At 45.6% G+C, this 20,839-nt stretch overlaps 1 protein-coding gene and 1 long non-coding RNA gene across 2 annotated transcripts; both read left to right on the top strand.

The window, feature by feature from the left end:
• Positions 1-1,080: 1,080 nt before the first annotated feature.
• On the top strand, positions 1,081-3,957 carry LOC147526755 (uncharacterized). The gene is made up of 4 exons (XR_015222908.1): positions 1,081-1,243; positions 2,189-2,309; positions 2,473-2,611; positions 3,042-3,957. It is a non-coding gene; the product is annotated as an uncharacterized LOC147526755 (long non-coding RNA).
• Positions 3,958-3,959: 2 nt separating this feature from the next.
• COMP (cartilage oligomeric matrix protein) lies at positions 3,960-20,028 on the top strand. The gene is given in 22 exon segments (XM_086627952.1): positions 3,960-4,284; positions 6,339-6,427; positions 8,627-8,678; positions 10,813-10,859; positions 10,861-11,001; positions 12,253-12,390; positions 13,182-13,227; positions 13,230-13,258; positions 13,394-13,552; positions 14,089-14,193; positions 14,376-14,483; positions 14,937-15,096; positions 16,358-16,405; positions 16,408-16,475; positions 16,737-16,789; positions 17,225-17,418; positions 17,859-18,037; positions 18,260-18,308; positions 18,542-18,738; positions 18,882-19,054; positions 19,221-19,360; positions 19,539-20,028. Coding segments are annotated over 22 exon segments (2,298 nt in total). The 5' UTR covers positions 3,960-4,208; the 3' UTR covers positions 19,586-20,028.
• Positions 20,029-20,839: the final 811 nt, after the last annotated feature.

Here is a 20,839-nt window from a genome sequence, read left to right as displayed (position 1 = left end):
AAAAGAAGCAATGGGTTTAAAGAGCATCCCTCTGAAACATTTCCTAACAGCGGGAATACAAAGCATTGGAAGGCTGCCTGGAATGGCTGTGGAGTCTCCATCGCTGGAAGCATTTAAGAACAGGATAGAGAAGTCCTTTTGAAGGTGTCAGAGGTACTATTGATCCTCTATTGGGAGGAGATAGAGGAGAGGTTTTTTTGAAATCTTTACCCGTTATCTTTTATATAATTTGGTTTCTCGCACCCATAAATATATAAGAAACATTGTAAAACACTTAGCATACCATTTCAGAGGGTGTAGGTGTTTTTCACTTATTTTTAGAACTTGACCTTACAGGACTGAAAAATAACTTTTTCCTTCTGACTTTTGTCCTTCACTTGGCAAAGATTAGTTAAAAACACAGAGACGGAAAATATTTAAACTTTAAACTAGTATGAGCTTTTCTTTTTGTTGTTTGTTTGTGTGCTGGTTTCATTTGTGATGTCAACTTCAGTCAGGGAAAAAGGTGTAACTAACCTGGCACTGCACCGAGTGCGAAAACACTTTTACACTGAAGCCCAAATAAACACTATCTATGCTTACTTTTTTTTTTTTTTAAATCAGTAATGCTTAAAAAATGATATTGACAAATCTGGAAGATGTTTCCCCATCGGATAATAACAAGCTCAGATACATCAGCTACTTTTGAATTTGTCTTTTTTAAACAGACATGGGGAAACTCAGAAATCACCAAGTCATGGCCAGACTCTTTCTGATCTGCTACTGTGTGCTTAAGCTGTGTTAGAGAAGCGATTTACAGGGATTTCTAGCCCTCAGATCTGAATATAGAAAAGCATAAAATGAGTCCAAGGAAAATAAAGGTAGGAATGACCTCACCCTGTGGAGACACCGTGTCTTGCTGTACTGGAGAAAGCTCCGTAGAAACTAGCTACATTTTAATTTGTACAGTTATTTTGCTACTGTCACTGAACAGAAATGATCCCAGACACTGTGGCAGACTAAAGAGCAATGGGTTTGGGTTTCTGGAAGAATGTAAAGACTATTGATCACTGCCTTAATATGCATAGGGTATATTGAAAATTGGTGTAATGCAGATTTAATATGCTTTGGTTCATTCAGTTTAGAATAAGTGAGCAATAATAAGCACTATTCTGTCTCCATGCAGTCCTCTGCCAGTTGTTGCTGAGGGATGAATCAGTGAACATTCCTGACTTTACTGAGCCTGAGAACTTGCATCTTCTACGTACGTACTCACAGTTTTCCTCTTGTGCTAACTGCAAAGTTACTTAAAAGCGACGTGCTCCTTGGGAGCCAGCTCCGTGGACTCTCCAGCCTCCACTAATAAGTTCATTATTAGCAACTCTCTTGCAGAGGAGAACAGATGATGATGTATTTGCAGATCGTCCACATTACCAAAGTTCTCCGTTTTCTCTGCCCTGTGAAGAGATCCAGGTTTGCTGCTGGTAGCCCGGAATGTTTTAACTACTTTGGTGACTCGCAGCTTGTCCATACGAGAGGGGTTCACTCTTCTCCTGTTGTCCTTTGCAGTGACTCCAGGAGCTTGGGAGATTTCTTCTTTTTAATGTCAATTATTTGAGTTTCTTCAATCCATAGCAAAACCAAAGAAAACGATCTGACTTCTCTATAACGTGGTTTTGATGAGTTAATTTGGATGTTAAATAATAGGCACATTAGAGAGTATAGTGAATTTTACATATAGCCTGACCACCAGGTCATAGTATTATGAAAGAGCAGCTGAAAGTGTTGAGAAAAATACTGAGCTCTGCTCAGAGGGAGTAGGACTCTTGGTATCTTCGTCAGCTCTTCCTGGATACAACTCCTGCTCCCTTGCTGCCTGGGGTCCCATTGTTTTACAAGCCAATTTTCACATGGTCTCAAAAATGGTTGTTTCTAGTCAGCTACTTCCTCTTCTCAAAAACTGGGGAGTTTTTGGCACCATGGAAAAACTTAGAAGTATCCAGTTAGCTGGATACCAGACTTTCAAACAACTTTTTATTAGGTGTCTGACCTTCAGGTTTTTTTTTTTATGTGGGTTGTTTGGTTATATGTCCCGATGTCACTGAGCAGTGCTATACCTAGATAGCAGAAAACATCATGACTGCTCGTACATATTTTATTTGCCTTGTGTTGAATAGTTCCTTTTTTCTTTTCGCTTCTTTTTTTGTAGTACTAGGATTTTGATTGTCTCATCATTCTATATGGATCTGTATTTCTCCGTACAAAGCAAACTGATGTCAGTTGTTTCCGAGGTGACCTCACAAGTGGACCTTGTCCATTGTTCATTCCATGTGAGTTACATCTCTTTCTTTCTGGAGTTTTATGACTTCTCCCCACTTGAAATAAACAGATTTTTTCTGAATAGTTGGCAAGAAACCTTCCTTTATTAATGACCTTATCAGGCTTCTGTTGAAAGTAACGTGCTTTCCCTTAAACTCTCCACTACCATAACAGGTACTCATGGGCTTCCTTGCTTGCCATCCAGCAGGGTCCTGACTGAGCAGCCTGCAAAGTCTGAGTGCCTCTTTGTTCACCTCGTGACAACAGCATCTTCAAACATGAGCTGGACAGACATCAGCTGTCGCTGTTTCAGGTGAAAGACGTGGTTTCTGTGGGGTGGGTGACATGGCATTTTTCATTCACTCCCCATTTGTTGCTATAAAATAAAATTGTAAATAACATTTTCCACAACATCACTGGGAAAACCAGTATATTTTATCTTTAATGATATGGTTTTGATTTGTCCAGAAGGACCCAGAATGCTAAACCCTGGGAAACTCAGTGTTCTGAGTTCCAGCCTAAACCACTTTAGCTTACCATGAGTATCAAACCCTCAAAGCTGATTTACCTGTGGGTTGACAGCAGAAGGTCTCATGTGTGTAAACATGAGATGGTACGTGTGCCAGACAAGCAGAAGCATACAAATGCCACCTAGGTACCTAACCCACCACAGTAACACATGGAAATTACTTTCTTTTCAGTCCTGTAATATAAACCTAATAACATTTATTTGCTTACTTTAGTGAACGTGCACGCTCACCAGTGCCCTGCGAGACTGCACCCAGTTACCTTCAAGAATTGTGCTCAGCCACAGGGATGGGAAGTCTTTTCCTGAACACGGGAGGTCTGAGGTCAAAATGAGAAAAAATCTTTATGTAAACATCCAAAGATCCTGCTGCTATACCACTTAAAGACTGAGCTACTGTTTCCTGGGGCTTTCCTGTCTGTGTCCCCAAGGGTGTTGTATGATCAACACACTGACAGATTTCACATCAAACAGTGAGAATGTGTGATCAAGAATTTCACTGGTCTTGACACTAACCTTTTTTACAGGTCACAGTTTAACTTTCAATTCCTTGAAGCTTTAAGATTTTCTTTGGGCAGATTTGTTTTGCTGCTCTAGATGGATTTCTCAATCCGCTCTTGTGTCTTCTGATGGAAAGCGCTGGATTGAGACTGACTATGGAAAATGCTGGATTGAGTCTCGTTGCTTCACAGACAAGAAACAGCAAAGTCTAACTTTCCTTTCACGCCGTCACTTCTGCACTGCATCCTTCCTTTAGACAAGCCTGGGTGGGGGGTGATAAGAACATCAGCCTCCAACGGCCAGTACGTTTGCCCGATCCCTCTCTGAAATAGGATGTGATAGCTCCATCTTTGGAGTTGGAAGATGATTCAATAATTCTACCCCAGGGTGAGTGGTAAAACTCTCTTTTCGGAGTTTAAAGAGCCTTTTCTGAAATTCTGGTGAAGTCCAGATGTCTCACAGCTTTTGTGATCTTGTGAGCAGTTTTAGAAGGAAAATCTGTGAGGGGTAGGGCTATGAATCATCCATCTATTCTGTGTCCATGAAGAAATAAAAACCCCAATCCAAAAAGAATCCATTTAATTCCTGGAATTTTCTGACCTATTTCGGTGCAAGCCGGTCTAAAAAAAAAAAAAAAAAAAAAATTAGACTACTCTCCTGATGAGTTTCTCATATTGTTTACTTTTGTAACGTTCTCTGTGGACTAGCAGCCAGAAATGACGTCCACCCCTCGTCCAGCATCAGAGAATAAGAACTTCAGAGGAAGGAATGCAACTTCATAAATAGCAAACCACAGACACTAATGGGGAGCAGAGGCAAACCTGCAGGTTAAAAATTCGTTGCAAGAGGAGCCCATACGTCCACACTGCCTGGAGAGTCAAAGATGATTTCAGCTCTAGCGTTTGTTTTTCTCCTCTGCCTCTCTTGTCCATTTTCATCATGTCAGCAGAGAAGAGCAGGTAAGTAATTTTAATTATTTCTGTATTTTCCAGACTCGTAGGCTTTCTAGACTCCTGTGAAAATTCTGTTTTGCAGAAGGGAATGAGGAAGAAGGTAGCATTTCAGCTGCATCTACTGAAGCCTAAAAGCAATATTTAGAGATTTTTTGGTTTCAGATGAAACTTGAAGCTGAACTGTGTAAACGTTCAGTCAGTCCTCCTCCTAAGCAGTTAATTTTTTTAAGAAAAACATTCCTCTAGGGCACTGGAAGTTTTGGTGTGTTTTGTGATGACCTGCAAGAGACACTCTACATTAATCTGCATTTTGCATGTGATTTAAGATAAAAATCCAGCTCATACAGAATGCCCTATAGCAGGAACCTTGGATATTCTCTCTGCTTGTGCACATAGAGCTCAGGGAAGCCCAGACTTTTACGAACGGAGCCATGCTCAGTTCACTGCACAAGTTCTTCTCTGAACAGCCCGTTAGGGGAGTGCTCAACTCCAGGAGGATCCGTGAGATCCGTCAGGCTGAGACTGTGTACCAAAGATTCAGGTGTGTGCTTGTGGAGACAGATTGAGTCCATGGAGAAGGATGCACGGTAACGGAAATGTCTGCCAGTGCCTAGCTTTCCTTTGGAAATTGCTCCTGAGTGGTCGAATCAGTATTGTGAATCTGAATATTAAAAAAACCCTCAAACTTTTATTTAAATTACATCTTGCCACTGGGGATGGAGAATTTTTCCCAGGAATAACGGAAGCTGCCTGAAGCCTTCACACAGAGCTTATTCAAAACATCCATTTGAAGTTAGAATTATGTGCAAGCTCCTGGTTTTCAATAAATAAGAAATGTCACTTAATTCAGTCTTTCTGTCGTAGAATGACACGTTTGTGGTAACTTGCAGTTTAGGTTCCCAAACCCAAGTGTATTGGAGAGGTTACAAATATCATAAAGTCCTCTTGGTTCTGTGCAGGGAAGACCCATGAGGTTTCCAGGCTCGTTTGTCACATGAGAATGCCCAAGTTGTTGTGCTCAGTCCGTAGCAGGGGCTCACATCCTGCCTTTGGCACTGGCAAATTTGTCGTGGTCAGGGAGCAGACCCCTAGCTCCAGCTAATTTTCTCTTTGCAGAAGATAATTGCTTTTTCTCTCTTCATAAAGGTTTGCTTGCACTGTAGGCAAGGTGTGAGTTCTGTTAGAGGATCGATTAATCTAGAAAAATCTAGAGAAATGAGGTGGTACTTTCTCCTGGCAGACTACCAGAGTTGAACTTTGTGTCCACTTGGTTTTAAATGGTTCAAGTTTTCTTAAACTTACATAATTTCTAGAAACAATGAGCTACTTCGATTCATTCCTCGTGAGCTGGAGTAGAGACTATAGATTTTTAGCATGTCTCATTTTTAGGCAAGTCTAGAATCTAGCAGGTGGGAAGGAAAAGTCATGTTAATCCGAGATGACCCTGGAAAATGATTGATGTCCTCTGTTCAGCAGGATTTTGCATGCTGCGTGCATGAGCAGACGTACCCTTCGTGCCCCAAAGCCAATTTGAAATTGCCGCTACCCCGAAAGGCGCCCGTCTCTGGCAAGGAAAAAGCCTGTACCTTGAGAGCAGGCGAGGCAACGGCTGATGTGCCGCTTTTCCACGTTCCGTGCTGGCAGCACGTTTGGGATAGACTCAGCAAAGAGCCTTACTTCAGTGCTGCCCTTCACAGCAGCTTCCACAGCACTGAATTATTAATTTGCTGCTTCTGGCAGCAAAACCTTCCTATGTGTGAACTGCGGAGATGGTGCCAGATTAACAGCTCCCACAGCTGCCAGGCTGCCAGGCCAGCGTGCCAGCTGAGGGGTAGCTGGTACCTACCTGACAGGCATGGCTGACTACCACTGCCTGCCCTGCCCAGGGCGAGTTCTACCCCGTGTGCAAGTCTCCATTACTTCCAGCGAGCTTCTAGTTAGGAACTGGCAGAAACTGGTGTGGGAGAGTCTGTATCTTTAATATTAAGCTGAAGTTATTTGTACTGCTAATGGCTCTTCTGTGTTTTTCCCAACCACTTTGTTGGTGTTTTTTTTTTCAGGAGGTGAAGTTGGGCCAGAAATGCTGGAAGAGATGAGCAGAAACTAACCGTTGTGCTAATGGAAGTCCGAGACCTTGCTGAAGCAGCAGGTAAGTGAGGAAGGGACCTCATTCCTTCTCTGCTGCACAAGAGAGATCGCTGAATCCTCTGCCTTACGTGCTGAGTTCTGAATTGGAGGAGACTTCTTTTGTGTGAGGTGACATGAGCAATGGAATTATTGCTCTGGAAACCAGGATCAAGACGTTGGCTCACAATTAGATCTGTAATTCTGAGATAAAGTGGATTCATTGGAATTCCAAATTCTGCTGCTTAGAACCGTGTCTGCTGAAAAGCAGCGTACATGGAACACAAACTCTTAAAGAAAGACACGCACACACAGCGGGTATATATTAACTGGAAAAACAAGTCACTTTTTCCTTGGTTTTGTGGGCTCATGCAATCAGTAGAAAGTCCAAACTTGGAAGATGGAAGAGACCTTTGAGCCATCTATTAGGGTCCTGGAAAGGGAAGTCATATGGAGTCTAAACAAGCTCTGCATTCACTCTTTCCTCTTGTTGTTTTAATCCTAAGCCTTTCTGGCTCCAGTACTTTCATCAGGGATTTGGAACTTCTTGGGTGCTTAGATCTTGTCCCATTTACGAGGAGATGGTGGTTTGTCTGGTCAACTCTCTTTTAAGCACAGAAAAAGGTTCCATTCTCCCTTTATCCACTCTGGGAGCTGAGGGCAGCAGCCTCTGCCTGTCAGATAATTGAATGGCAGACGGGTCTCTGTGCCAGTGCAAACTGGGCGGCCTCTAATCGGCAAAAACATCTGCTGCATTGAGTTACTCTCACATTTCAGGCTGCTGCATAAATACCCAGTGTTTACTAGGAATCAGGTCAGACATGGTTCCTGGCAGCCTCCAGCAATGATTTCCAGTGTTCCTTTCCAGCTTAGCACTGCTTCTCCATACAGGTTTTCTATTTGTTCCTTCTCTCCCTCTTGCCACCTACTTTTTGTGTTTTGTTTTTTTTTTTTAACCATGGCCTTTTTCTCAACAGCACTTTCAAGCAAACTCTTCCTCAGCAGACAAACTTGCACATACCACTGGAGAGCCAAGGTGGCAGTCTATAATTTCTTAATCTGTGCAAAGATTTTCTAAAGCTTGCTTTTCCTTGATTCAGCATCTTGGGATGTTGGCAATAAAGATGGCAAAAGTCGTAACACTAAAAGGCCAGATGTACTCTCCTGAGCCAAAAGCTGCAGGATTCTTGGCACAAAGGAACTGCTGCTCCTCTTTAGCAGTGCTCCAGATTGTCCCCTGTGCTCTCTGTCACCCACTTAATGGGTGATGTTCTGGTGGTTTGGGTTAGACCCGCCTGTGTATTAACTACTCAAAATACACGACCCCAGGCTGTGTTGGAGGGAAGAGACAATCTAACATGGAATGAAAGCTTGCTTCTATGCCTGGGAGCTGGCAGAGAGACTTGAGTAGAAGCTTTCATCAAAGTAGAAAGTGAAGTGACTTACTGGTGGAAACATGAAGTCCACAGGGTGTGGAAGGGTGTCCTGAGCACTGGTTGTAGCTAGCCGGTACGGCTTTTGCAAAAAAGAAGTCTGCTAGGATGCTAGGTGGTCATATAAAAGTTAACTTGAGACTGACGTGCTTATTTGTGCCTGTCTCATTCCTTTTTTCACAAAGGAATGGCATCTTTGCACGGCTGATGCTGCAGATTCTCTCTTTACTGAAGCAAGCTTGAAGGAATAGGAGCCTAGAGGAGATCGGAGGAAGCGTTTGTGAACAGATTCTAAGTATCCTCATGGCAAGGGCATTAGGGCCAAGGAATGGCATAAGCAACGTCAGAGATTATTCCTATATCTGCAAAAATGGCTCACAGAGGAACCTCCTCCTGACTTTACCTCTGCAGGACCTGGACTGCAGATAAAGCAGACCTCTCTAGGACTGTTAGTTCAGCACCTTCTAGAGTAGAAGACCCAGATAAAGTAGATTCCTCTTCTTTCTTCATGACACATGTTTCTGTGTATTCAAGTCAAGAGTTTCCTGCATCTGTGATATAATCAAAAGTCAGCCTGTAGAAACACGACAGCAGGGAGGGACTGACAGCAGGGAACACGAGCCACCTCGGCTTCCAGAAAGTCTGCAACGTAGACTTTGGGAAAGAGTTGCTTGTTTGTAAGTAGCTGTGCAGTCCCAGAGAGACACCCTGTTTTCTGGCAGTGGGGCTATTAGTTTCGTGGGAGCAAAACTCGCCCTTTGGCTAAGTGGTGGTTTCTTGTTTTCTTCTAGATTAAGGAGATAACATTCCTGAAGAATACAGTCATGGAGTGTGATGCCTGTGGTGAGTTACTGAGCTGAGTCTTATGTTCAACTGCCTTCTCCAAGTTCTTCGTACCTTTGTGTCCAAGCAAGTAGTAAAATGCCACCTGTGACCATCTCCCCAAAGGAAATAGCTTGTTTCACAATTATCCTGAGTGTCACGGGTGAGGCTCGATATTTATGGTGCTTTTCCCCCATAACATTGTGCACACACGGACCAATGTTCCATGCTGTTCTCATGGCCTATTGCCCCTTTCCTGAGCATGAGTACAGCAGTAGCCTTAAAAAACTCATCATTCCTTCCAGCAAAACCCCACCATTCGATGACTTCCACCATTTCTGAAATAAGCTTTCTTAGTGGTTTTGTGACATACCACGCTGCACTTCTCAGGGTCGCTGCGTTCTGCCCGCCACGTCTCCTAATAACTTAGCCTGTGGCCCATGTGAGAATTGCTTGGGAATGCACACTGGGTGTCCTGTGGGATACAGCTGGCTACTCCTGAGCTGCAAGTGGAAGAGAACATCACCCCCAAGAGGCATTGCTCTGCTATTCCTTCCATCCTAGTGCAGCCCCCATCCAAGCAAGAGGTTTGTTTACAGAGCATTTAGCAAACAGGGTCATAAATTTTCCCATATGAATCTTGCCCTTTGCTCCCCAATAAATGTTTTTTTTTCTAGACTGGAACTTACTTCCAGTATATCTGGCTTTCAGAAAGCATGGTTCTTGGAGATGCTCTGTTATTTGCCAGTACACACAAAGGGTGGAGCAATAACCATTTCTGCATTTGGAGGGATTGTACTTCTGCTGGAAAAGAGATTAGCCAAAGCTTCTGGGACCTGCAATACAGAAAGTGCATTCATCCACAGAAATTGTTTTTAATAATTTGCTCATAAAACTGTCCTGAACGTTTTTGCTGTTACTTGATTTCTGCCTTTCCCACTTGCTATTCTGCTTTATGTATGTTCTTCTCTTGTATTCCTGACTGTAGAATTGAGCCTCTTTTAGTCATGCATTGAACAATGTGACTCACAGCAGTCGTGTGATTCTCATTATTCTCAGAAAGAGAGCATGAAGAGAGGAGGCCTTGTTTTTAGTGAAGATTTTGCTGCTGCTGGTGGTAGAGTGTTGGTTTTTATTTTGTTTTGATTCAGGTTTTTTATGTTGGGCTTTTAAGCAGGAGAAAGCAGGAGCAAAAAGTATCCTTGCCACTGAGAGTAGTGGGTATGGGAGTTGCTAGTTTCTGGGAAAGTTTATTCCCAGTCTTGAATTGGACTTCAGTGAAATTCTGTGTCCCATACAGATTAATTTTGCAGGTTCTCATGTGCTGTGGGTCAGGTCGTGAGGATAAGGACACAAACTTGGCATTTGGCTTAAAACTTTAAGGGAAGCTGGTGTGCAGTGGGGTGGGTACAGGCTCGATGTGTTCAGAGTGCTTCTGAATAGGGCTGCAGTAGCCTTTGACATGGGTTAGAACTTCCTACACATCACATACAGCACTTCATACTTCATATTCCAGCCTGGAAGTGATGAATGTCCAAATAACAGTTTGGTTTTCATCTGCCAGGATGAAGTGAGGTTTCCTAGCCCTGTGGAGATAGCAGGTAGCATGTTATGCATAACATTCTGGCACGAGAGCCTGCTGTGAGCCTGCTGTGAGTGTATTCCTGCTACAAACCAAGCCGACCTGTTTAACATGCCTGCCTTCTACAGTGGAGCTTTTGGCCGACAGCCATCCACAATGCTTCCCAGATTTAAGCCTGTGCTGTGTGGGTTCTGCTTTAGCCAGGTGTCCATACCATCAGTGAGGTGTAGTTGTAGAGGAACCAGGGAGAGAACCATCTCTGTGCAACTCCAAAAGCAAAGGCATTACACCAAGCAGGAGGGTGGCACGACATGGGTTTTGGACTGGGAACGAAGACTTCTGTGGGTTTTTTATTTATTTTTGTCTGCTGTGACTCAGCAATCTGTCAAGCTGTTGCTTCTGGCTTCGTTTTCTCCATTTACAAAGCAGAGCTACAACTGCTCGACCCTCAGACAGGATGCAAGGAAACGTCCTGTCTGTGAAGCACACCGATACCTTCTGAGATGATGGGACCACCTGATGATAGTCTCTGGCAGTGACAGTTCTGTTCTTAATGTTCCTCTTATCCTCTAGGCATGCACACCGAGGCAACAGGCCCCGTCATCACCGTGACACAGTTTAAACAGATGCCTCCCAAACTCCTGCTTCCCTGGAGTGGCCTGCACCGAGACTGGCACTGGCTTCCGCTGCGGGCCCTGTCCCCCAGGTTATTCAGGCAATGGGTCTCATTGCACAGATATCAATGAGGGTAAAAAAAAACAAGTAGGACAGGCTGGAAGTTAAAAAAAATGACCTGCTTTTCTTGGAACCTTGTGGGTTGTCTTGCGGTTGTAAAAAAAGTCTGCAATTCCCCTCGGAGCTGGAGTTCAACAGAAACATCATTTCACTGGAAGGAAGTCTGTATCTCACCCTCCCTTAAGCTTTGTTCCATGTTGGTTTTATATCCAGTCTAGTGAGGCATTTCTTTCTAAAAGACACACAGACTGAAACGAAATAAATCTTTTGTTTGTGCCACACAGGAAGGTGAGTTTGGAAGACCAGAACAGTCCCTTTTGGTCTCACAATCTTTTGAGCTAATGGCTGACGAGTTGTGAGAGATAAGATTTATTATGTGTGGAACAGCATCAAGTGCTACTCAAATAGTCCTTTATATAATAAATCTTACCACACTACTCGTATTGCTTTACTTCTGCCTTTAAGTCAAACCTTGCTAGGCACATACTGTTCAATTATTATTTTTTTTTAAAGAAAGTTTGGCATTCCATCAGATTTACTCTGTGTGTGCGCAAAGCTTTACTCAACCATTAATTTTGTGTGTCCATAAGACTCCTCAGTTCTGTGGTTCTCAAAGCATAGTCCTATGCTCACTGGTTAGTCCACCAAGCAACAGGAAGTGTCTTGCAAACCTCTATAGCATTTCAGGTTAAAAACCTGCTGAAGGTGAAAGGGTCGATGAGAGATGTTGAGATGGATGATAACGTTAGTCACCAAAACCTGGGAACCTAATAATGGAGTGCATCTGCCAGTTCAGAGCTGTAAGAATTCAGTGATTAAAATAATAAAAGTGTTGGAGAAAATAAAGCAAATAATAGCAGCTTTGGAAAGGGAATTGCTTCCTAGAGTAGTAAACAAACAACTGTTCTTGTCCTTTCAAAACCAGTGTAAGAAATTATCCAGTTCTCTGGATCCAGAGACTGCCAGGAAGGAAAGTGTGAAGTGAAGCCAGCTCTTTGCCTGGGCAATTGATGTCACCTAAGAAGAATTAGTCCTGAAAGTTGATTTGTTTTACTTGTCTGCACACACTGGGACTTGGGAGAACAACTGAGATGAGGAAGCTGCATTTTCCACTTGCAAGGAAAGCCAGGAACTTCTATGCGTTTTTGGTTTATTCTTTAAAAATAAAAGTACAATAGCTGGCTCTCCCCCAGCCAGGCCTGCTTTGAGAGCTGCCTGCACAGCTGGCCTTGAGCGAGCCTGCCTCACAGTTCTGCACACTCTCTTCCTTCTTTACAGTGCAACGCAAACCCCTGCTTCCCAAAGGTCCAGTGCATCAACACCACCCCTGGCTTCCGCTGTGATCCCTGCCCTCCCGGCTTCACCGGCCAAATGGTCGAAGGGGTTGGACTGTCTTATGCCAGGGCCAACAAGCAGGTAAGGCCCAGAAACTTTTCTGTCTCCTTCAGAAGCCGGTAACTCTTTCCCCTCTATAATTGTAATTCGAAGGCCTTGGAGCCCTCCAAGAAATGGGGGGGAGATACAAGATGGTACGTTGTGTTGGTGGGAAGACCGACGCAGTGCGAGGAAGGACTTGCCAAGGATGTCTTAGCACGTTAACAGCAAAGGAACCTCCGCTCCGAGACCTTACCCCTGCCGAATTTATGCTGGACAGAACGTTATGTCTCTGACACCTTTGTGGCTGTGAAGCCAGCCTGGGGAGTCCTTCATCCTAGGACACAGAGAGCTGATGCAGCCACTCCCCTGCCTGGCTTCCCTGACAGCTACAGACAGATTAAAGTAAAAAAACCAAACCAACCATCTAGCCTTAGTTTGGTTTATAAGAATGTATTGCCAAAAGCAGGAACAGTATGTGGCTTGTGTTATTTAGAGAGCTGCTAGCTGGTCATAGGACGCAGTCCTTGACCTTCTTGCTCCATTGACTCCCTTCTATCCTTTTACAGTAAGGAGATACTCTGACAGCTCAGAGCTAAGCTGTTTTGCCAGGCTACAATCTCTGTGACTGTAGAGGGTGAAGAGCTTGCCTGGGGTCAGGAGTACTGCTGGGATCTGGCTCACGCTTGTCTGAAGTAAAAACTTTGAGCTGTGGGTGTTAGTAAGGTGTGTCAGGGGCTTTGCTTCTGCATCTAGTGATGCCCTAATTCTGTCATCCGATGTGGTGTCTGCTTAAGAGTGAATTTAACGTCTGTTTTATTCTTCCTGGGCAGGTTTGTACTGACATCAATGAATGTGAGACAGGTGCTGCCAGAAATTGCGTCCAAACTCCATCTGCATCAATACCCGGGTAAACATTAGTGGAAAGTCTCATGTGAATCTCTCTTCCCCGGGCTCTGGGGCCTCTATGAACTGCTGAGGAAGGTTTCAGCAAAGGTTTGCCAGCACTCGGTTACAGTTCATTTCCTCTTGCTTTTTCTTGCAGGGATCCTACAAGTGTGGGGCTTGCAAACCCGGCTTTGTTGGGGATCAAGTCACGGGCTGCAGGAGCCAGACAGCGAGGCGCTGCCCTAACGGTGAAATCAGCCCGTGCCACGAGAAAGCTCAGTGCATCGTGGAGCGCGACGGGTCCCTCTCCTGCGTGGTAAGGTCCAAACCTCCCTGCCACCGGGCTCTGCTCGCTCGGGTTTCCCCAGCGCTGTGCTCGCTCTCCTGGGTCTGCCACTGCCCTCTCCTGGAGAGCACTCCTTCCCGACACAGACTGCTCTCCATCGGCACCTGAGCCACGGAGGAACCACTTTTGGTGCCCTCTGGAGAAGTGGACTGCTCCTGGCATCGCTCACCCACTGTTGGTTGGTTGGGTTTTTTTGCCTGAAGGACTACAAATTTGTCAGCCACGGAGCATTACAGGCAGCTGAGCAGAGGGAAGCACCGTTCAGCAACCTGCTGGAGCCAGGAAGTTTTGCTGCTGTAGCTGCCTTTATCCAGGCACAAGCAGAGATTTAAAATGCTCTTTACAGCATAACGGTTTCTTCCAGACAACATTTTTCCTGTAGAGCCTTGTGTACCTGGATTTGCAATGTTTTGTGCTGGTTCTCATGTAAAGCCTTCGATTTTGGAGGCACGTGGCCATCAGGGGACTCACCAGCAGCCTCATTTTGTTTATCTCCTGTCTTCCAGTGCCTTGTGGGGTGGGCAGGGAACGGCTACGTCTGTGGGAAGGATACGGACATCGATGGAGTCCCCGATGAGAAGCAACGCTGCTCTGACAAAAAATGCCGCAAGGTGAGACGCAGGTGTCTCATGGTTAGCTGGAAACAGCACGTCAGAGGAATGCCTAACCAGAACTGGGCAATTCTGAGCTGAGGGCAGGCCGTGGGTGCTGGTGAGACCCTCCCCAACCTTCAGAACTCGGGCTAAGTGATGTGCTCAGCTTGCTAGCAGGCCCTTTGTTGCTTTCCTTTCAGGATAACTGCGTGACTGTCCCCAACTCCGGCCAGGAGGATGCAGACAGGGATGGAATTGGAGATGCTTGCGATGACGATGCTGACGGAGATGGGATATTAAATTCTGAGGTTTGAATTCTAATGCTTAAGCCCTGCCCTACCTAAATGTACCCAGAGGTCCTGCAGAGCAACTGCCTACACCTTTAACGTAAATTTAGAGAACCTGCAGGTCACAGCATGCAATGTTTCCTTTTCATCTGGATGGTCTGAAAGCTCTCAAAACAAGCAGATAGGAGAGAGCGTCATGGCCCTGAAGGGACTTTACAAGTCATGGTCCCCTGAGAGTTAGGGATTCTCTCTCTCACTTGGTCAAGCACTGGTTGGAGGTATTTTCAGGTGCTACTGGTATTCCCTGAACAGGCAGTGACTGGGCTGAATAGAGGAAGCTAAGACTGGCTGCAGACAGGCTGCTGGGCTTCTCCGAGCAGCTGGTCACGTACCTCAGAACTTTTGTCTTTCTTGCCCCTCAGAAGCGTGCTGAGAGCCAAGCGATTCCCCTCAGCCAGTCCCTCTCTCCCGCAGGACAACTGCGTGTACACACGCAACGCGGACCAGCGCAACGCAGACAAGGATAACTTTGGAGATGCCTGTGACAACTGTCGCCAAGTGAAGAACAACGATCAGCGGGACATCGATGGCGATGGGAAGGGAGATGAGTGTGACGATGACATGGATGGAGACGGTAAGAGCAGCTGGAGAGCATCCTCGGAGAGGTGCATATACACTGAGCTAAGAACCAGGGAGCTGTTCAGCACACAACTAGAGATCCTCACGGCAGCTACCAGCCTTCAGAGGCTTGAGCTCTACAGGAGTAGAAATAATTTGTGATGAGATGAAGCAAAGCTCAGCTCTTAAGATGCCAAGATGAGCAGTCAAGCCAGCATCCTTCACAGCTCAGCTCTTGCAGGGTTTAAAGATCTATCATCAGGATGGTGCTAACAATTTTTTTATTAGCACTCTGATTGTGAACAAATCTCCTCAAACCTGTGCCAGACTTCAGAAAGAAAGATGTACCATGCAAACCGATCTCGGTCCAGACAAGGACACCACTTGGTGCTGCAATTCAGAATTATGAAGCAGCATGGGAACATCTGAGTTGTTAGCAGCTACTGGCTCAAGGCAGTACGTGTCAGGGCTGTCTTCTGGGGCAAAAAGAAAAACCTGGCTGGCTTTAGAAACAGTCTGTGCACTAATGATGCTGTTATTTGCACAAAGCCTGCTTTTGAAAGCCAGAAATCACAACTGCTGCTGGCCTGAGACATACATGTTTATTTACAGAGTATTTCCAGTGTGTCTAGTGCTTTTGGGTCTGGCTACATCCTGCCAAGTAGCTCCCTGCTGGCATGATTTGCTGGTGTAGCAGGGAAATGCAGAGAAGTGGGAAGTGAAGTCATCCGAGTTGCCAAGTAGATTGTTCCTGTCCTGTCTCGGCCCTTGAAAAGGCACTGTCTAAATCTTCCACGTCAAATAGCCAAGATTAACCTTGACTTATTTTATAAATATATAGATACCTACTTTAGAGGAAAAAGACTCTGTTGTGGTTTAGGGAACCGCAGACAGCTTCATCTTCATCCTCTCGGCCACTCACTCCTGCACAGCTACGATGCCAGTTTGGAGCCACATTCTCCAGTTCTTTAACCTTCTCTAAGTTAAGGGCATTTCCTCTCAGGTTCACATGCAGTAGCATGCTCAGCGATGCAGCGTGATGCAGTCTGGAGTATGTTTTAAGATCAGTTGCTGCTGATCTCTTCCATCCTCCATAGCTGCTAGGATGCAACTTAAATTCAAAGTGTGTAAAATGTACACAAAAATTGAGATTGTTGCTTTATTACGTGAATTCAACTGTCCTAGATTTTTGCCCTCTCTTACATCCAAAAGGGATCTTGTGGCATAGAGCTTAATAGCCCCGTTGCCCTGATGGGTCCACGTTCCATGTTTTACAGGGATCAAAAACCCAATGGACAACTGTCAAAGAGTTCCTAACCCTGATCAAAAGACAGTGATGGTGATGGAGTAGGAGACGTGTGTGACAGCTGCCCGACAGTCAGTAACCCAGACCAGGTAAGGAAGCACTCCCAGTTTTGTGGTCTTACGGGTTCGTTTCTTTCACTCAAGATGGTGCTTGTGTCACCTGCCTGAGGTCTGCTTACCTGGTAACTCAACTTGTAAATCCTGCAGAAGGGCCTCTCCCACTGTTGTCAGCTCTGTTTTCAGTCAGAATGACCATGGCACTGAGGCTGACAGACACCTTTGTTCTCTTCATTGCCTCATCCTCCTGTTGATCGATGCAAAGTTCAAACGATTATTGCTTTATTTTACTAGAAAGATACCGATCATGACCTGGTGGGAGATGTCTGCGACACCAACCAGGACAGGTGAGAACTTGCTGCAAAAATTATACTTGGGTTGTATGAAATCTCAGGGATGGAGGGGGAAAAGGCATGTGTCAGCAGCTCCAGGACAACCTGGCTTGGCCTTATCTGATAAAAAGACAGAGGTTAAGGGAGACAGAATTTTCTTCAGAGCTCAGAAAACCTTGCCAGTGAAGCATGGCCCAAAGGCCAGGGGATGTGAGCTTGCTGCCAGCAGGCTCGCTTGGCATTAGCTACTGCTCACAGATTGGTTCACAGACTACAGCTGGAATATTTCTGATCTATTGTTTGTTTAACTAATGGCTTAAGACTTCATAAGGCTAAAATCACCATCTGCTACTCTTCTTGTTGAAGATCCCAGCTCCTGGAAAGATGTTGCATGCTCATTTTAAAAGCACATGTCGGTGGATAATCTTCACCTGTAATTTTCTCCACCAGTGATGGGGATGGTCACCAAGACACACGGGACAACTGCCCATCAGTGCCCAACAGCTCCCAGGTGGACACAGACAATGACGGGCTGGGAGATGAATGTGATGATGATGATGACAACGATGGGATTCCAGATGAGAAACCTCCAGGCCCTGACAACTGTCGGCTTGTCCCTAACCCTGGCCAAGAAGACTCAGACGGTAAGGGAAAGGGATGCACCTTAGCTCTGCTTGGGGGAATCTTCTGTTCCTGGTGGCCGATGTGTACCAGTTTGACCTCTAGAGATAGAGAGGAAGCAAGATCTCCTCAGTACTGCCTTGAGACAGTCTTACGTTGTTTTCAGGTCTCCAATAACCCTGACATCAGGATCATATTTGGGAAAAGTTCTCTTCCAGAAGTGTCTACAATTTGAGATGTTTCTTCTGTTCACAGCATCTCTGCAAGCAAGAGGAGCCTCAGGGTTTCTTTGCAACTGACTTAAAAGGAAGAGCGTGCCAGTGCTCTGACCACCTCTCAACCTTGCATAGACTTGGCTACCTTTAACTGTGCTGGCCAAAGGCCAGCTGAGTAAAACCGAGGTGCAAGGGGTACGAGAAATTAATGAAAGCTTGATACTCCTTTTCTTCTGTTGTGCTCTCAGGTGATGGTGTGGGAAACCTTTGTGAAGATGACTTTGACAGAGACATGGTGATCGACAGAATTGATGTGTGCCCAGAGAACGCAGAAGTGACGCTAACAGACTTCAGGGCCTTCCAGACGGTGGTACTGGACCCTGAGGGTGATGCACAGATTGATCCCAACTGGATTGTCCTCAACCAGGTAGGATTCTGCTCCAGAACGGGCTAGTGAGCCAGGTGGGAACAAGTCTGCACCAAACTGGGTGCAGTTTTCATAAAAACACTGTGCAGGCTTAATGGTACTATTCAACATCGTCCTTCTCCTGCAGTCTCACCCTGGTCTACCTCTGCCCTGACTGTTTAACAAGAGTAAAGTCAGTATGTTTGGAACCATACTAACGAGTCAACATTCCATCTTTCTCAGGGCATGGAAATTGTCCAGACCATGAACAGTGATCCTGGCCTGGCTGTAGGTGAGGCACTTATTTTTGTCCTATTGGAAAATTATCGCTCATTAACTGCGTACTTCTCAGTATTTCAGACACTACTTAATGATTCCACCCTCCTCCTGGGAAAATATTTTCTGTAGTAGGCAGAGTCTTCAGATTTGGCTTAGCAAAATCCACCTGCCCCACGTGAATCCAGAAAGAAATGGATCTACATTTCGTCTCAAAATACAGAGGTTTTGTCTTCCTGCTAATTACAGGTTACACGGCATTCAACGGAGTGGACTTTGAGGGCACGTTCCACGTCAACACTGTGACAGATGATGATTATGCTGGCTTCATATTTGGCTACCAGGACAGTTCCAGCTTTTATGTGGTCATGTGGAAACAGATGGAACAGACATACTGGCAGGCAAACCCCTTCCGAGCAGTAGCAGAACCCGGAATTCAACTGAAGGTAAAGCCACCACTGAAAAAGAGTCCAGGAGTGGATTTTTGCCTTTTTCTTAGCTGTGCTGCTTGGACACGTACAGCGGGACCAGCAGCTATGGTCAGTCAGCCCCTCATCCACACGTTTCACCGGTCTCCTCTCTGTGTTAGGCAGTGAAGTCTAAAACAGGCCCCGGCGAGTATCTCCGCAATTCCCTCTGGCACACCGGCGACACCACCGACCAGGTCAAACTGCTCTGGAAAGACCCTCGCAATTCCGGCTGGAAGGACAAGACATCCTACCGCTGGTTCCTGCAGCATCGGCCGCAAGTCGGATACATCAGGTACGGAGTGTGTCACAATTTCCTGTGCCCAGCTGAGCGGAGCTTCAGCACACCAAAGCAGCCCCTCCAGGGCAGTCCTGCGAGGAAGAGGATGGAGAATGCCTGAGGAACAATTTCCACAAGGCTCTGTCCTGTTCATGTCCAACACATGCTTATTCCCTTCTAGAGCTCGCTTCTATGAAGGCCCTGAAGTGGTAGCAGACACCGGAGTCGTCCTCGACACAACCATGCGAGGAGGACGCCTGGGAGTCTTCTGCTTCTCCCAAGAGAACATTATTTGGTCAAACCTGCGTTATCGCTGCAACGGTGAGTTAGTTTTGGAAGTCAAACACAGACATTTTTGCCATTTTGCTCCCAAGATGTTGGTTTGTTCTCGGCTAGCCTACACGTACGACTGCGATGGGATGTCGTGCAGTAGCTTATTCTCTTTTTCATTTCTGGTTCTACTTCTAACCTATATTTGCTTTAATCTCATCCTCCTCAGACACCATTCCAGAAGACTACGAAACATTTAGAGTTCAGCAAGACTAACCTCCGATTTGAACGTCTGTCCAGCAAAACCTGCTTTAAAAACATGTGCTCAGCTGCCCCACTATTGCTCTGGTATACTGTGTAAAGAACTGTAAGTACCGTACCACTGCACCCTGCACAGCACCAATGCCAACGCGTTACCTGGCATCTTTTCTACAACAGCAACTTTCTTTCAACGCTACAAAAACCTACTGGAAGGGCAGAGGTGTAGACAGCAAGTGTGAACAGAAGCCTGTGCTGCTGTAGACACTAGTTCTCTACGCTACATGGGAGAAGACGTGCTGAGAAGCTACCTGCAGTAGCTGGAATTGTTCGAGTAAGTTTGGCATAGATGATTCCCAGGAGTCTCTTCCCTGCTCCAAGGCTCTGAAGCGTGAATGTTGTTCTCCTTTTCAAGACCTACTGCAAAGCAAACCCAGCACTAGTCTGAAAAGGACCCAGAGAGCAGCCTACGTACAAGTTGCTCGCGAAACATTGAAAAAAGCACTTTAAGGAGAGTATCTTTGTTCTGGAAATGTTGGATAATAAACGCTAGACTTCTCCTTGGTCATGTGCATGTTGCTTTTTCCTCTTCTGAAATTCTTCTGATGCAAGTGTGTAACAGAGGAACCCTCGAGAGCTGACAGCAGTAGCACTGCTGGAGGGCCCTCAGCTGAGTTAGCATTTTGTTAGCAGAAAAAGCAGCCGGGTGTGTTCGTACTTCCAAGAACCTCCCTCTGGTTAGACCGTCCTACCTGGTTCTTGTAAGTGGCAGTCAGTTTTAGACTGATACATGAAAGCTTGATTTGTTTTATGACACCGTGCCAGGGCTCCCACACATGGACAGCCCAGGAACTGGGAAAACTGACACTGTTAGTGTCATGGGTGCTCACTTGAGCTGGGAAGAGCAGACAAAGGGTTTCTATAGTTGGTAACCTGGAAAGTCTTAAACCTGCACTGCTGTAATGCCCAGTCTCTTCCAGCTAAACAATAACCCCGCGGCACTCCGGTCTGCTAAAGAGACAATCAAAGCCAAATTTTGCAAGATGGTTCAGGTAAGCACTTTGTGTTAATTACACCGAAACTCGCTCCTGGTTTCACCAGAAAGGCAGTTCCTGTCAAACACCCAAGAGTGCACTTTTGCAAGCTGGTCAGAGTTCCCCTCTGGAACACGCTGACGATAAACACCACCCACTGGACATGCTGCTTCTGTCCACCGTTGCCAGACGAGCACGGTGTGAGCACGGCTTTTCCTCTGCTCTGCTTCGTGCACTT

The sequence above is a fragment of the Tauraco erythrolophus genome, chromosome 28, assembly GCF_009769465.1.
Source record: "Tauraco erythrolophus isolate bTauEry1 chromosome 28, bTauEry1.pri, whole genome shotgun sequence".
Lineage (NCBI taxonomy): Eukaryota > Metazoa > Chordata > Aves > Musophagiformes > Musophagidae > Tauraco > Tauraco erythrolophus.
Note: the sequence above shows the minus strand (reverse complement) of the source record. Positions and strands in the feature narration are given on the sequence as shown.